Raw genomic sequence first — 17,995 nt, 5'->3', positions numbered from 1 at the left:
TATCCTGATGCTCTTAAGCCTCCAAACTTGGAGGCTTACAGGCATCCAATGCAGAGTGGGAGGAACAGTGGAGGCAACTCTGCCACTCTTCCTGCTCTGCATTTCAGGTACATGGGCTTTTCACCCATCTGAGGTGCTGCGGGGGGTGGGGGTGGGGAGGAGGGAAGGATGCTGGGGAAGCCTGGGGATACTTCCCAGTCCCCTCCCCACCCACTGGCACACCCCCTTTCCCTCCTCTCCAAGGTTGCATTTGTGACCTAGAAGAGGTAGCCAGCACAGTTCTCTCTGTGCCAGCTGTGATGAGGGGGCAGGGAGCATGGATTCCTGGATCTGAGGACAGAGCACTGACTCCGACCTCAGATCTAGGAATCTGAAATATCCTATGTCTAGGGGCCATGGGATTGCTCCTTAAATGTAGGTCAAGGGATGCAAGTGTTTCTAGGCCACTTTTCAGGGCCATGCCCTTGCAAAGTGATATACATAACAGTAAATGATAACATAGACACTTTAGTTAAATTCAGCTTTCATAAGAGAATGAGACAGACAGACAAACAGAGAGAGAGACAGAGAGAGGACTCTATGACAGGCATGGGGAACCTCCAGCCTGTGGGCCGAATATAGCTCATGCGGGCTCCCCATCCAGCCTGCCAAGCTTCTTTGCCAGTCCCTGTCCCTTTTCTCTGCCCCAGCACTGAGAGAGGAGAAAGGGCTTATCCCCAATCAATCAGAGATAAGCCCTTCCCCCAGCTCTCAGCATTGGGGTTGGAGAAAAGGCTTATCTCTGGTGCACTGCACATTGAAGATAAGCCCTTTCTCCTGCTCCTCTGTCTGTGCTGGGGCAGGGAAATCCCCCGCCCCTACTGATCTTCATGGATCATGGCTGAGGAGCTGGGAAGGGAGTGTGTGTGTGTGTGAATGGGATGTGGAAGGGGTGTGTGTGTGAATTGGGTGTCTGTGCTCCACTCACATTGGGCAGTGGCCCTGCTCAATGCTAGCATGCAGTGCCCAACCTAGGGCCAATTTGACCTTGAACCAAAAATGGTTATCTACCCCTGCTTTATGGCGTGAGGTACGTGGCCTATAAGCTCAGTAACCATTCTGCATATATAAAAAACTCAACTATTTTATGCTCTGAAATCTCATGGTTCTAAATGGAGGATTTGATTCCTTATTTTGAACATATTAGGTTGAGTAGGGCAGCTTCTTTGCCATTTTTGCTGGAATAAATCTTACATACCAGTCTTATAGATAGGATGATCAGATGCAAAAGTGGAGAGAGCTATTTTACCTTTACTAGTTGTCTAGAAGAAGAAGGAATTCTGTCAGGTGTGACTTGTAAAGCAAAGATGAGAGGAAAGCTGCACCTGCTGAAATTCTTCTGCACAATTCTTCCATATATGGAAGCATTTTTTGCTTCTGGTCACCCTCAGTATGGAAATTCTGTTAGTGAAATCCAAATAAAAACGTGCAAATTAGCTTGTCTTGTAATGCATATTTCATGTAGCCCTCATTACTGAACAGACTTTTCTAAGCATTAATGAGTATATTAGCTTGTAAAATTTATACTTGTCAGGGTGGAAACTGAGCCATAGAGCCCCAGAGCAGTTCTGATTCTGAGGAGGAACAGCAATCCATGGGAGAGGAGCTCGCTCATCTCTCACAAGCATAGCAGCGGGCAGAGATTCCTTCTGCCAGCATTCCTGGGAGAGATAGTGACCCTGGCAGTGAGAGAGCGCTGGAGGGGGGCTTGCTGGACGCTCGGCGCAGACGCAGGGAGCGACAACAGATGGAGGGCACTGAAAGGAGGCGCTCTGCTCATTTGGCGCTAAAACAACGGTCGCGTTCCGAGGACCCAAGGGAAAGAGGGAGGATCTCTCCCTAGCCCATAAATTCAGGGTCTTCCCGTGGTTCTCCTTCAAACGGGAACCATCTGCCTTACCTGGAGCTTAGGCTACTCAGCTATTTTTCCCCAGTGCAGTTCCTTGCTTAGTCACTAGTGATTAGTATCTGAAAGAGTCATAAAGGAATAACGAAATAAAGCCTTGGAAAGAATCCTGAGTTGGCTAGTGGAGGGGACTGCAAGAGGCAGCTAGGGCGCTCCTGACAATATTCATAATTATAAAATCTTAGGCTATTTTTGGATGATATGCATGAATGTGATTTAACTCTAAAACTCTTATATAGTTAGGTGAATCATGAACTGCAGTTTTATGTGGATAATAAGGTTTATTTCCAAGAACAAGGAATGGAGTGAATATATGTGTGTGGGGGGGGATGTATGAGAGTGGTGTATGTGTGCATGTGTTTGTCAGTGGTGTGTGCATGCTTGTGCATATCCACATGTCTGTGGTCCCCACTAACCCAGAAGAAATCTGATGCAGCCCTCAGGCCCCAAAAGTTGTGCATACCTGAACTAAATGGACAGTGGCAGGGAGAAGCAGAACTTTTACTGTGGTGGAACTTCCTTATGAGTAAGCACATAGTAGGATCTTGGTGGCAGACAGAAAGAAAGGGGAATGTGCTGAGGGAGTTGCAGCTGCTTGACTTTTACATACCACCGCCAAGCCTGGAACTGGATGTGTGCAGTAGGCAAGGATGAAAGGCAAGGAAACAAATATATCTGATTGTGAAAGCATGACAGGATCCCAAATTTCCATTGCCCATGCAGTCACCCAAAACATGCTGGGCTGGTTCAGGCATAAAGATAAATAGTAGTTTAGCATTACGAGAACAAGCCACAGCAAGCCTTGGGCTCACGTGCTCTTCCCTCCTCCTCCAGTGAGGCCATGAGGAGCTTCAGAAACTTCTGCCTCTGTTTTAGATTACCCACAGCTTGCATTGTTGTCCAAACCCAGATAAACTATGGTTAATGTTGGGTATGATTAGTGGAAACAAGCCAGCTTCATAAATGATGGTTTTTGAAGCTGGCTTGTTTTCACCAACAGTAGTTAACATTAAACACAGCTTAGGGTTCAGACAGCACACTAAACTGCAGTTAATCTAGAATGGAAGTGGAAGCTTCTAACCTCCTCACGGCCACAGCAGAACTATGATGGTTTAGCGTTATGTCAAAACTCAGCTGTTGGCTTTTGGGACAGAAAGTCCCCTAAGAATAGTATGTTATTGAAGAAGCTCAGGCAGTGCAGTGCACATATACTGGACCTTTTCAGCCCACTGTTTATGTACAGTGGAACCGCACACCCCCAAATAAGCTGAGGCCAAGGGTTTAGGCATCCTCTGAAGCAGCATTCCATAGGGCCTGAGAGACTGATACCAGAAGGATAAAATGGCAGTTTCCCTCCCATCCCTGCCGTCCCCTCCATGTTTATGCATGCAGATATCTGATAATTTGCTGCATGGTAAAGGCACCAAAAAAAAAAGCGATGAGACACCTGCTTAATTTTGTCTAATAGTATGGTCAGCCCTGACCCTAGGCACTGAATCTGTGTGTGTGCCTAAATCTCTAGTAAGGGCCTTGCCAAAATAGTTCGGAAGACCCCAGCAATACCTAATTATATATAGAATCCCTGAATGTAAATCCAGAGTCCACTGTGCTGTCAACATATTCAGCCATTTCTTCCTGCTGAGTCTTCTGTTGGAGAGCATTGAACATTTTTCACATTCCATCCTCTCATTTCAGAAAGGAAATACAGCTTTGCACATAGCATCCCTGGCTGGGCAGACTGAAGTGGTGAAAGTGCTGGCAACAAATGGAGCCAATGTCAACGCACAATCTCAGGTAAAATGGCTATCCCTGAATGCCTCTATGCTTAAAGGTATGAGCTGGTATCTATTCTGTTCTGTCTTTTCCTTCTCTTTTAAAAACACAATTATTATTTGCTGATATCTGCTAGTTTTTCTGCAATTAATGTTTGGAAGAAGTTACTGGGCAGAGTGATTTCCATAAAAGTGTACCTTCCTGGGCAGTTAACCAACGAGAATGCGTTGAATGCTGCCCTCTGTGTGATCCAGGATGCCCTGTTGCTGTGCTTAAAGTGTGAAATAACACAAAACACAGCAAAACATTTCCCTGTCCTGCTTAAGGGCTGTCCTCCGTTATCATCCCAACTGCATTGTTACATGGCTGGAATGGCTAATGATCAAACCAGAACAGTAGGCCGTACTGCAAAGTTGCCAGAATTGAAATGTCCTGAAAAGGGGTGCTTCGCAATTTCCTTGTGATTTTAATGAAAATGCCGAATTTAAATCCTTTTGAAATAAAGCACGTTACAGTCAGTGTGGCTACCCTGCAATGATGAGATGAAGAATCCTGTCTCTAGTCTTGATAGAAAAGGTTTGTGAAAAGGAAGATAAAGCAGCCTTCCCCAACCTGGTACCCCTCCTAATGTAATGTACAACTCCCATCATCCCCAGCCAGCATGGCCATTGGGGAAGCCTAGTTTAAAATCATTCTTTTTGATAATGTTTCTTCCTCACTATTTTGGTGCTCTTTGTCATGGATCATTAATACACACACACAAACACCCTACTTTACATTCCATACGCGGACAAGATAAAATTATTTTGAATCACTCGAGATCAGTTTGACATTTGACATTTGGATTCTAGATTTTACCATTTAGGTTTGCCCATAGCTGGAATGGCCGCTTTTATAGGTTTTATATTGTATTTCCTGTGCTGATCATTGTTTTTATTCTGTACAGGGTTTTTTATCATGTAATCTGCCTAGAGGACTTCTTGTTATTGGGTTTATTATAATATAAATATTATAATAAATATTTATTATATTTTTGACTAAAATATAATAAATATAATCAATCAGTCAATAAATCAATCAATCACAGAATTGGGTCAGGGCATGAATCCTGTGGGTGCATGTATGTGAAAATGTTCTGTCAGAATGAGTCATTCATTCAACTTTGATATTGATTGCCTTGGCCACAGTGGTTCAGCAAGGGCTGGACCTTGGGGCCAAACACAGGGCTCTGCAGCCTCAGGGCCCCCAAATGACCATGCAGAGAGTGGCATGTGATGAGGGCAGCAGGGCAGCAGACACCAACTCCATTTTATTCGTGTAGTCATGATGCTGCTGTGATTCATATGCGCTTAAAATGCAAAACTGCACAAACTCAGAGGTTTTGTGTGCTTTTTTAAAATCAGGGTTGGCAAACATTTTAACATATAGGGAATGTAGAAGCAGCTGTAAAGCATGGAATGGTGGTTGGAGAGTGGGAAGAGAAGTGTCAGTTGTGTGCTTCACACATGAAGTAATACATAAGGCTGTCTAAAGGGGACTATCAAGGTCCAGGATCTACCTAGCTGCACCACTGCTTGTCCACGATCCTGTTTCCTCCATTTGTGGGGAGTAGGGCATGGAAAGGCTCCAGTACAACACTTACCTCTCAATCCTCACTGTCCTGTACTGGGTACACTGCTGTTGGTATTGGGTGCACCATGATGCACCAGACCACTGGTGTTAAGCAAAGGCCCTCCTACAACTCACCTCAAAGTATCCAGAATCCCATTCTTCCCAAGGGCCCGACGCATTGTGCCACTCCTCTTCAGGCTATGAGTAGCTTTCTTGTCAGGGGCCTGAGTAGGAGCAGGCTGCTGGATATTTCAAGGTCAGGAACAGGAGAGTCTGACTTGATGCAAAAGGTCTGGTGCATTAGTGAGGACACCCAACACACATGGCAGGAGACAGGAGGGTTTGTAGTATTTTAATAAGTTAATTTTTGTCAGGTCTTTTGGCCTGAACCAGGCAGCTCACAAAATAGATAACTGTTACGTTCCAAACCATGATAAAACTGTTTAGACATCACAACAGACTAAAACAATTATAAAAGCAACACTAAAATAACAATGAGATCAGAACTAAAATGAAAGAAACCAGCACAGTGATAAAACTTATCAAAATCACAGGTTGCTCAAAGGTTTCTTGACACAGAAAAGTCTAGACCAAACAAAAGTCTAGACCAAACATCTGCTGATCCTGTGCCTAACTGACTTCAACAAACATTAAAGGATCTTTTTTTCAGCTGGAGAAAAAAAAATATGGAACAACTCATTTAACAAGCAGCTTTTTTCATTGGTTCTAAGTGATGTTTTTTTTCATGACTGAGCTGACACTAGTAAAAAGCACAATTCTGTCACATTTCTATTTAAGATGTGCCTTTGGATTTGTTCAAGGTTTTGGGGGGGGGGTTCCCCCAAGTTGGACACCACATTCAGTTTTACCAGCTGCCATCCAGCTAACTAAAAACAGCTGAACACCTTCTGCCCATCTGGCTAATTGAAAACTTATGTTGAGCCCTCCAAATGATCCTGAGCATGTCAGCTGTTATCCAGACATCATGTTGTCTTACAGCAGCCTGTGTCTAGGAAAGGACGGGCCGGAACCAAGTACTTCCTACACAGAGGAGGAAGTGCCACTGAGGCTTCCTCTCTTTTATATTCTGAGCCCCTGTAAGTCGCAACACATCTCCACAGGGCCATTTCACAGATTATGCTTTTTAGGTGTTCATACAACCAAAATATTTTACCCCCACATCTAAAAATGCAGTGTGTGGTTGTGACAAAAAAGGAGCCATGATTGACTGCAACTTTGGATTATATGCTCGATGACAAACCCAGTTTTCTCTCCGCATACTGTGTCGGATGGCCCTCAACCACTCCTTTAAGTAGGACTAATCTAGAACCTAATTTGCTATAAGTAGGACTAATCTATGTTCCTTTGGGAAGCATAGATTATAAATTATTTGCTGAAGTTAGCAGACACAATCTCATAGAGCCCTTCCCTGAAGCTGACCCTGCATTTCTGTAGCCATTGGCTCTTTCTCCTTTTCCCCAGAAGTCAACAGCTATGACGCAATTGCTGAACCAGCATTGGCCACATGCAAGAGTACATGAAAAGCCTTCACAAAACAAATTCATGTTTTTAAATATGGATCGGGTTCAGGTGTAACTCTAATGCAACCTTCCCCAACCTAATGCCCTCCAGATGTTTTGGACTACAAATCCCAACATCCCCAACTATTGCCCATGCTGGCTGGGTCTGATGGGAATTATAGTCCAAAACATCTGGAAAGCACCAGGTAGGGGAAGGCTGCACTAGACTGTGTTTTAGGGTTATATGCAGGAGCCTCGGGCTCATGCGCTGTCCCCTCCCCTCTCCTCTGATGTGGCCACAAAGAGATCAGATGCTTCTGATCTCCTCCTTGAGGCTGTGCTGAAGGAAGAGAGGGGACAGGGGAACTGATGAACCCTAGGCCTGTTCACATAACACTAAACCATGGTTTAGCATTATGTCTGAACACTGCCTATGTTTCTCCTATTGACCTGTTTATTTGTATTTGTTACTTTTGTAATTGCACCCATCCACAGAGAACACTCCCAGAAAGTAAAAAACCAGCACATCAGGAAGAAAGGAAAATTTTCACACAGGTGAGCATTCAAAAAGGCGATCCCAGATCTGCAGCCTGAAATGGTACAGTCCTTTCTGCCACCTCAGGACTCTGCCACCTCGTTCTGTGGCATGTTTAGGCTAGGGCTAAATGATCCCAAAAGAGAAGATCAAAGTGAGTACCCAAGCAAAACCTTAGATTTCCAAAGAAAGCCTTATGCTGTTGTGTATTTCTTTTTCAGAATGGCTTCACACCATTGTATATGGCAGCCCAAGAAAATCACCTGGAAGTGGTTAAGTTTCTTCTTGATAATGGGGGAAGTCAGAGCCTTGCCACAGAGGTAAATAGTCATTTTATACAGACTTTGCTAAAATGTTAAATGTACTTTACAGCATAATGAAATATGGAAGTATAGCTCTGCACTAAAATACATGAAAATCATCAACTGCATACATCATGAATTTGTTATACAAAATTAAGTTTGAAGATGCGCAAACCCCAATAACAAATTTCATGATGACGTCTCTGTCTGGTGCAGCACCACAGCTACCCATAGAAAACCCGTTTGTCCTGTTGTTCAGTTATTGCTGTTTGCACTGCCATGCATCATGGGTTTTGTAGTCTATACTGGATGCATAAACAGTTGGTGTAGTTCTGATGCATGCTTATTTTGCTCATAGGTTTTGTCATCTTCAGGATGCATATTTTAAGTGATCATGAATCACCCTTAACTTTTAACACAGCACACATTTGCATTGTTGGTCCTCTTTGGTGTATCTGATGGAAGCAATGAAGAAGATTGTGAAAAGCCTGCCTGCAGTTCAAGAATTCATGTGCACAGTACAAGACCCCTCAAGTTTCACAGAGAATTCTGTTTACATACAATTTGGTGACTACCCTAGTTACACTGCTGACTTGGCATCACCTGGCAATCCATTTAATGTCCTGAATCTTGAAGTTTCAGCCCTGCTGAAATGTATGGGGTGTGTGCTGATGTAGCATTCTGAAGGACACACTGTTTAGAATCAGAAGAGATCTTTTAAATGTACTGAGAAGCTACTGAAAACTATGAAGTCCCTTAATCTTTCTGTGCCTGTCTGTGAAATAGGCACATTGATATTGATTGATTAAATTTATACCCTGCCTTTCCACTCTAAATAATGCTCAAGACATAAAATACAAGATAAAATTCAAAATTATAATTAAAGTATAAAAGCAAATCAGCTAAAAACACATCCATAAAAAATAAACAGTAAACCATACCTATCAGTTAAAACCAGCTTCAGCAGCGAGTCCTTAAAAGCTAAAAGCCTGTCTAAATCAAAATGTCTTTGCCTGCCTGAAGAAGGACAACAAAGATCAAACTAGACTAGCTTCCCTTGGCAGGGAGTTCCAGAGCCTAGGAGCAGCCACTGAGAAGGCCCTCTCTTGTGTTGCCATCAAATGTGCCTCTGAGAAGGAAGGGTCTCTTCTGAGGATTTAAAAACCCAGGCAGGCTCATCTGGGAGAATGCAGTCTTTCAAATAGCCTGTCCCCAAGTTATGTAGGACTTTATAGGATGTAATAACCAGCGCTTTGAATTGTGCCTGCAAATGGAGCAGTAGTCAGTGAAGCCGTTGCAACAAGGGAGTCACGTGCTCCCGATAACTGGCCCTGATCAATAGTCTGGCTACAGCGTTTTGGACCAGCTGAAGTTTCTGAACGCTTTTCAAAGGAAGCCCCATGCAGAACATGTTACAGCAATCCAAATGGGTTGTAACTAAAGCATGTGTCACCTTCGCCAGATCAGACATCTCCAGGAACGGATGCTGTTGTCATGCCAGCCTTAATTGTACAAACACACTCCTGGCCACCATCAACACCTGAGCAAGATGGGTTGAATCCCTGTTACCTGTCCTGCCTTTGAACTGACCAGGAGCATCTCACATTTCTCATACCCAAACAAACAAGTTCCAGATTTTCTCTTCCAGATTTTTTTAAAAATCACTGTTTTGCTTCAATTTGTGAAAATATCTATTTCCAAGCTTTAATTTTTCTGCAAAGTTAAAACATATTACATATTTTAACTCTGCAAAAAAAAAAAATTAAAGCACACATACAAGATACCACTTTTATATATATCGAGTGCTAAATCTGCATGTGTGAATCACCTACAGATATTTATGCAGCACTCATTATATCTGTAGGTGATTCACACATGCAGATTTAGCACTTGATATATGTAAACGTGCTATGTTGTATGTGTGAAAGAGCCATCACAGATCAAATACTGCAGACAGAATGTTCATATCACCCTCACATCAAGATGTAGTGTTTTTCAGTTGAATCAGGTCCCATATTCATTAAGAGCTGAGTAATCAAATGCAAATCAACAAATAAAGGTTTTAAATAAAAGGCATCTAAGCAAGATTTGTTTGTAAATAAATAACTTCTAAAGCCAGTGTGTGATATATGCTCTATGCTAAAATTATGTGCCACCTGAATCATGGGTCAAGGAACCCTTCCAAGCTATAGACCTGATCTTTCAGGGGGAGTGCAGCCCCTTCCAGAACAGGTTGAATCCTGATCCCCAAATCAGGTTTTTCCTACTGACCAACAACACATTCTTCAGCTTGTTCACACTCATGCTTGGAGACATGTCTTCTGATGGTTGTTATTTGGTCATTTGATAGGATGGCTTCACACCATTGGCAGTAGCTCTTCAACAGGGCCATGACCAGGTGGTTTCCTTGTTGCTTGAAAATGACACAAAGGGGAAAGTTCGTCTTCCTGCTCTCCACATTGCTGCACGCAAGGATGACACCAAGGCAGCTGCACTGTTGCTGCAGAATGACCACAATGCAGATGTGGAGTCCAAGGTTAGTTTTGTTTTTTTGTTAAGAACAGTCTGAATGGTGTATATAAGATCTCCGCTGCTCTTTGCTAACCAACGGAGAGTGTCCTATATAAGAAAATCCCTGTCTGTTCCAGGTTTTACTGCTACGGTTTCATTTAGCACTGTTTTAGGTTGGACCTGCACAATTTGTGATCCACCAAAGCAAGTTTAGCCCACCAGCCATGGATCATGGTCTGCCAGGCACTTGACTACCTCTCTGCTTTTGGAGTCCCAGGAAGGCAGCAGAACTAGGAGGTTTATCCAGCTTCTAACAGACCACGCCACTGGTAGGCTGTGTTTGGCTTGGTGGGTCACAAGTTGCAAAAGCCTGTTTTATATTCAGCACTTTATCTTGTGTCGATAGCCATGAAGGAAAAATATGTTTACTAATTACAAGTCAGTCTATATTTGAAACAAATGATGGCATTTGTGATGGAGATCAAATAATCAGATCAGTTGTTAATGCTGTCCTGGGTTCTGTTTCGTGGTCACACTAGAGCAGCCTTCCCCAACTTGGTGCCCTCCAGATGCTTTGGACTACAACTTACATCAGCCCCAGCCAGCATGATCAGTGGCCAGAGATAATGGGAGTTGTAGTCAGAATCTCTGGAGGACAACAGGTTGGGGAAGGTTGTGTGGCAAAGAAACAGAACTCAGAAACTGGCTTTTAGATATATATAATTCAGTGTAGCACAGAGACAACTGCTATGTTTACTTTCCTTCCGTTAAGGTAGGCGTAAGGCTGAAATGGAAAAGGGGATTTTCTTGAATCTTGACTTTTACCACGGGGAAACAATGAAACCACATTTGTAATGCACACCCATTGACATCTGGAGGAAAAAACGGGCCACCATTCAGCCTCTCTTTCCTTCTGTGCCTGTGTTTGTGCTTTCACTGTAGCATCCATAGAGTGGCCACAAAGCTTTCTGCATCCATTATCACCGGGAGAGAACTAACCGTACATTTTTTCCCCCCTTCTTTGCTTCCAAATGTGTTAACCTAGATGATGGTGAATAGAACAACCGAGGTATATATAAACATATTATATATATATCTATATAAATATACATGCATCATCACTCTTCCACAATGTAGAGCTGCTGCATCATTTCTTCCTTCACTTCTCTGCATTGCCTTTTAGAGGAATAGAGACCTGCTTTAGATTTGACAATGTAGCATGTGCTAGAGAAGAATGTAGTTTTAGATAACCAGGGCTTTCTGCAGCTGAAACAAGTGTTTTAAAAGTGCACAAGCAAGCTTCCTTTGGAGCTAATTGTCACTGCCGAAAAGAGTCATTTTGTGTTAGAGGAAAGCACCCAGGTTTCCAATGTTGTATCAGTGTTTTATCAGCTGTGTCAAGAGCTGCAGACATCCCTGACACACTTTTGCATCCAGGACTTAGTTCCTTAGGCTCCTGCATGACACTATACAGTCAGTGTCAACAAAAAGTGACTAGCTCTTCCAAGTGACTCAGAAATGTGTAAACACACTCCAAGTTGAGGCAGTGACAGCTAGCATGGCTAAAGAGGCTTGCTGATGATCTTAGAAATGTGTTGAGTTTCCTCTGAGGTTTCACACATTGCGGGGACTGATTGAATTGCTGCATGTTTTAACATTTTTGAAAATAAAAAAGGAAATATAAATGGCTTAAATATGAAAACAAGTCACTGAAAATATATGATTGCCTAGGCATTTTCTAATGAAAGTTGGGGTGTCAGAATATTAACCCAGTGTGATTGCTCACAGTGGGAGATTGATCTTTTATATTTTATAGAAGGACCTCTATTTTTTTAATCTCACATTAATCTCTTTTTAAAATGGACTTTGATGTTTTAATTTGCATCTGCTTTGCATTTATGAAATCTATTCAGCAATTATTATCAAGTGACTTAATTTGAATTTCTGCAAGGAAGTTTTATGTAATATTTAACTTGCAAGGATTATAAAATACTGAGAACAAGTAGATATTTCCAGTAAGAAATTGATTTACCAAATTAAGTGAAGGATAACATTTTTATTTTATTAACTTTCTTTAGCAGATTCTTTTTGCAATAGCCAAACATCTTATCCTGCTCTTATTCTCCAAGAACAGGCATGGCCATTTCTTTCCCTTCTGTTGAGTATATTTTTATTCACAGTCTTCAAAGAAGTCATTAAGTAGTACAGTTATTGAAAACTAGAATAGAATGTACTCTATATCTCTGAATCATATTCTGCTTACTGGACTCCGTATGTGCTGCAAGACATACATTTTAGGAGCTGCTGGAAGACATTTGGGGAAAAATAATTTATGCTTTGCTGTGTGTGCTGTTGTTGTTTCTTTATTTCAGAGTGGCTTCACTCCCCTCCACATAGCTGCCCACTATGGAAATATCAACGTAGCTACACTGCTTTTAAATCGTGGTGCTGCTGTGGACTTTACTGCAAGGGTATGTGCTAATTCTTAGGAGTTTCGCTTAAACATATCCTCTAAAGCCTAGTGGAGATCTAACACTTAATCATGATGAGCGTGAACCATGCTTTGTTGTCTTAACCTTGGTTGGTAACCAAAATGTATGGTACAACCATAGTTTAGCTTGCTGAGCTAAACCCTGCCCCCAGAGGGGAATGTATAGGGAGATATCAGCAAGCTCTTTATGTCACTTTGCAAGCAGAGAGGTGGGGAAAAACTGCTTGTGGTTTGCTCAGCATAGATGTAACATGACCTGGTGTGCAAGTCCACTTCAGACCTTAATTTCACATCCAGGTTTGCAGCCAATGCTTGACCATGGTTAAGAAAACAAGCTGCTGAATAGGGCCTAAATGAGAAAGGTATAAGCAGCTGCTAGGGAAGATGAATAAGAACAGGATTTCAAGGGATCAAGCTTTCAGTTCCGTGTATAGCTTCCTGCCTCTCCCCATGCCTTGGAGAAGCAGAATAAAGTATGCAAATTGTGTGTGTGTGTGTGTGTGTGTGCGCGCATGTGTGTGTGCGTGTGTTTGTGTAAGATATACAGGGCACAGAATTCAGCTTTTCTTGCTGTAGAATTCTGATTTTTTTTTTAAGTACACAGAACCCTTATATAACTGCCAGAAATAAGGCACTAGAAAAGCAGGCAGCTAGGATGACAATTTCTTTGTTCACATGGATATCAGCACAAACTTTTTAGATGCTTTATGAAGCCTGACATGCAAGATCACATATGATCATAGCCTGCAGTATATACATGTCTCTGTTCTTCTAACTGACAACCCTTTGGTGATTTGGCTATTCAAGTATTTTTTAGCCCTGGTGAATGACAGGTTCATAAGCCTGAGCAAGGCAGAATGTAGCAGGTGTGTGTGCTCCACTGGGTCCAGAACCTGGACCTTTCAGGCATTTCAGCAAGCACAAAATGTTAACTGTCAGGGATCCCTCAGGCATTGATTGGCTCTGAGCCCAGTCTTTTGATTGTCTGAGAGCCTTGTGTAATGCTTCCTAGGTCAGATCAGCCCATCGTGCTTGTTCACCTGGTGATCTGGTGCCAGTAATTCAGAGCGCGCCTTGTTTCCTTTAGGCAGGCTTACCTAACGTTCCCCCATTTTTTGAGCCTGCCCTTCCATGGCTCACTGGATGCTTGCCCCACAGTTTATGCCCCCTTAGTCAAATTAATCACCTAAGCTCATATATGGACCACTGCTGATCCCCATCTACCTGGCCCCACTGCTGCTCTCCTTCAACACCCAATAGGGACTAGTAACTGCTGACAAGTCCTGGCAAAATCATCCCCTTGTACAGTCTTGTATTATGTATCTTTATCTTACCTCTGTATTCTTTCCCCATGTTCTTTTGTCTACCCAGTTTGCTCTGTTGTGGCACTGCCACAATCACGGGGGTAAAAGAAGTCATTGTGTCTTCTCGCCCTGCCCCTGCACATGCTGTGTGCGCATCCATTGTTTACATAATCACCCATGCTGCAGCACGGGTTGGCATGTTGTCCGAATGCAGTGCACAGCGCAGCAGGGGTGGCTTCATACCCATGATGTGCAGTAGGGGTTGTGGGGTGGGTATGAAGCCATCCCTGCCGCACTGCACGACGGGTTTGGATGACAATTATGTAATTATGCGAACAACAGGCGTGCACGTGTGGGGGCAGGGGAGAAGCCACGATGGTTTCTTTTACCCCCGTGATTTTGTGCAAACCCAGTCACACTTTTCAGAGACGCCAGGTTGTGACTTGGAGAATCTGGGAGCTGCAGCCTCTCTCTCTCTCTCTCTCTCTCTCTCACACACACACACACACACACACACTTACACTTATTTTTTTTGTCCCCCTTCCCCACCATTTGCAGTGAGGGGGCTGGGCAGGCAGTGGAATGGGTGGAAGATGCTTCTGCAGCTGCCTCAACCTCCCACCATTACCTCCCACATCATTAAATTAAACCTCCCACATCATTAAATCTGATTCAGCATCAGATTTAAAGATAAGAGAGGAATCTCTCTGGCAATCCTAACAGTACCAACAACTCTGTGGGTGGTAACAGAAATAAATAAGCAACATTCACATTAAGAAATAATTCTTCTATTTTGATTGCAGATGCCTTGTTTAAGCAAGCTCTTAATATCAGGTCCCCCACCCCATTTTACTGCCGTTCAATTCCAAGGAGCATGCCCTTCTTGCTCCTCCTCTACCTTCTCCTCCTCCACCAGAAAGATGGCTAAGATAGTCAGCTATGTTAGGCTGGACACTTTTGGGAATATAAATCTGAAATTATATTCAGATAAATGTCTTTGGTAGCAGTGTTTCTGCTGGAAATGAAATTAGCTTCCTATTGAATCATTCTGCCTTGTCAATGCAGCCCCAGCCAGAAGCCTCAGCTACTTTTTATTGTTTCGGGGTGGGGAGCGGGGGAGCTCACTGAAGTGAATCAGCAAATACAAAGGCAGTTGAAATGCTTCTTGGAAGACAAATGCGTTACAAAGGGTATGGCCAGTTTCGTTGCACTGTGCATGGAAGCACAGGTGATCCAGGGTGGCAGTAGGAGGCAACCCCTCTGCAAAGGGGCACAGTTCCCCCCCACTTTTCTCCTAATCATGATGATAAATAGGGAAGAGGGTCAGCATAGAAATGATGCTAAACCGCAAGGGTTCTGAACAGTATTCTGGTATAACAACTGTTCAAGTTCCCAGCCTCTCGCAATTCCCCTCCAGTCTCACCATCTACCTCAGTGTGGGAAGAATCCTGACTGAAAGATTCCACCATGAAACTGAGGCCCCGCCACCCCTTTCCCCCTCATTGGGAATGTTTCTTCTATTCACCAAGGGGTCATCTGGCTGGCCCCTCCGATACTATGAACCTACAAAGCTGTTTTGAAATTTAGTTCTTCTTAGTTAGGTTTTTGTCTTTCTAGAGCTTTTGCAGGGATCAGATCTGCTTATTCAGGAAAGGTGACCACTCTCCCCCTTCCCCCCACACACACTGATGCTCACAGGCCATGTGCTGAGCAGCTCATTTTGCCAGCCCTCTTGTCAGCACTGCAGGGGGAACCATATATTGGCCAGGCCAGTCTTAGCTATCCATTTGCATGACCAAAGATTAGTTATAACATTTAACTGTTATATAGCATTTCAGTCCTCAGAGAGCTTCACATATATTTATTTGTTTCATGTATATCCCACATTTTAGCCTCTTGCAAGGCAGCTTACATGATCCTCATCCTTGCCATTTTATCCTCACAACAACCCTGTGAGGTAGGTTAGGCTGAGAGTCAGTGGCCCAAAGTCACCCAGTGGGCTTCATGGCTGAGTGGGGACTAGAACCCAGATCTCCCAACTCACAATACAACACTCTAACCACCACACCACACCGGCTCTCATCTGATCTTTGTACTGCTTACAACAATCCTGTAATGTAGGCCAGTATTTATTACTACTACTAACCCTCATATTGCTGAGATACAGTGGCTTGCCTGAAGCTAGCTAGTGAGTTCATGGCAGAGGCAGGGCTTGATCAGAAGGCTTTTTTAGCTGCTCTGTTTATACCAACCTACACACAATCTGTCATTAGCAAAGAAAACTAGCGTATACAGTAGTATATTGACCTAATATCTTGGAGTTGAGTCCTGAGTGATCAAGGTAATGGATTTGATGATGGTTTCTTTTCTGTAGTACCATCATTGTACATGGCACTTTGCAGAAAAACAGGCACAAAAAAAGAAGGCATATCCCTGGCTTACAGAAACGTACAGTCTAAATTCTGATGGTGTATAGACAATAAATGGAGAAGACAGGGAGCAAATTTCTCCTATGTATTTTCTCTCTCTTAACAACTACAAGTTGTAAAGTCAGGGTCTCCTCCTGGTCTCTTTGCTTACGGTGTCATGTGTATGCAACAGTACACGTTACTTCCTCTTTTCTGGTATGTGACATAGCTCCATTGTCACCTTTTGTATTTATTATTATTTTATGTTTTGTCACGAGCCACCTTGGAAGAATTGGAACCCTGAAAAAAATGGCTATAAAAATTTCTCCAGCTCTAGGTAAATCATGGAGTATGACACTCTTGTTGGGATCAGTCTAATACAAAATGGACCGGCACCCTGTTGGAGGCATGGTTTACGGCATCAGCACTGGTCTGTTTTGACCACTCTGTTGGCCTATAATAGCGTGGATAGGCGTCTGATGCACCAGCCACAGAATAGATACCTTAACATGTAGATGGCCTTGTTCATTCATTGGGATGCAGTTTTTATTCAGCCAGCTATTAGACATCTCCCCAGAACACAACAAAGGCCATAATTCAAAATCAGCATTTTATCATCATCCTAGTAGGGCGCCATTTTTTTCCATGTCAAACACAAAATCGGTATTTTTCATTTTAGGTTATATGTGCACTTTTGGACACTCGCATTAGACATTGTCAGAGCACCATTTAGGTAATTTGGCTGGCGGCAAACAGCACCTAGCTACATCTTGGATCTTTGTGTCTGAGTGAGTCTGCTGTGTAATTGCCCTGAATGTGCAGCACATGTTCATATGGCTGCCTTGCTAAACAGACACTCAAAGATGAAGATGATAATTTGTTTTTAATTGTGTGCAAATGTTTACATTCATCAGAGGGTCTCTACCACAAGACAAGGTGAGGTGACAACCTCAGGTGGTAGATTCTGGAAGCCATTGAAGGTGGCACAGGGAGAGGTGGGTGGGTAGAGATACTTTGACCCATTTATATATTTATTACATTTGTATTCCGCCTTTCTGCCATCATGGAACTCGAGGTAGCATACATGGTGTTCCCAAGTGTCTCCCATACTTGCTTAGTTTCAGCACATGGCCCCATCATTCAGCAGGTGGCTCAGTCAAGTTCTCCTGCACAAGCCCTGTTGAAATGAGCTGCACAAGGGCACTACACTCCCCTTGCACAGCTCCCATTGGTTTCAATTATGTTCATGCAGGAGAATATTTCTGATGGATTGTGCCATGTGTTATATTAGTATATCTGTGTGGGTCACCATCTGGATTTTTCCTCAGACACCAACATGCCTTGGACCAGCCCTGCCCCACATAAAATGTTATTATATTATTTCCTGTTGACAGTTGGTTTAGGGAAGTTCATTCCTACAGTGGAAGCACTTGGCTCAAATGTTTTATCAGTAGAACATCTTGAGTTTTAAAAAGCATTTCATAATTAATGTTACAGGCAGTTCATTCTTTCTGAGCTTAGATGAACTCATTTTATCTCCCAGCAATACAGTATTATTTCTACTGGAGTCAGAGTGATTGCAGGGTGGAGCATTG

The 17,995-nt window shown here is 43.1% G+C and overlaps 1 protein-coding gene across 1 annotated transcript in view; it reads left to right on the top strand.

The window, feature by feature from the left end:
• Positions 1 to 17,995, top strand: part of ANK3 (ankyrin 3) — a 320,808-nt gene that overhangs the window by 132,511 nt on the left and 170,302 nt on the right. Inside the window, exons 4-7 of the mRNA XM_084845353.1 lie at positions 3,641 to 3,739; positions 7,606 to 7,704; positions 10,037 to 10,222; positions 12,570 to 12,668. Of these exons, the coding sequence (XP_084701479.1) occupies positions 3,641 to 3,739; positions 7,606 to 7,704; positions 10,037 to 10,222; positions 12,570 to 12,668 (483 nt within the window). The remainder of the gene's footprint in view (positions 1 to 3,640; positions 3,740 to 7,605; positions 7,705 to 10,036; positions 10,223 to 12,569; positions 12,669 to 17,995) is intronic.

The sequence above is a fragment of the Heloderma suspectum genome, chromosome 3 (genome assembly GCF_057233095.1).
Source record: "Heloderma suspectum isolate Gila_16-S chromosome 3, 16-S_ref, whole genome shotgun sequence".
Taxonomy (NCBI): Eukaryota; Metazoa; Chordata; class Lepidosauria; order Squamata; family Helodermatidae; genus Heloderma; species Heloderma suspectum.
Note: the sequence above shows the minus strand (reverse complement) of the source record. Positions and strands in the feature narration are given on the sequence as shown.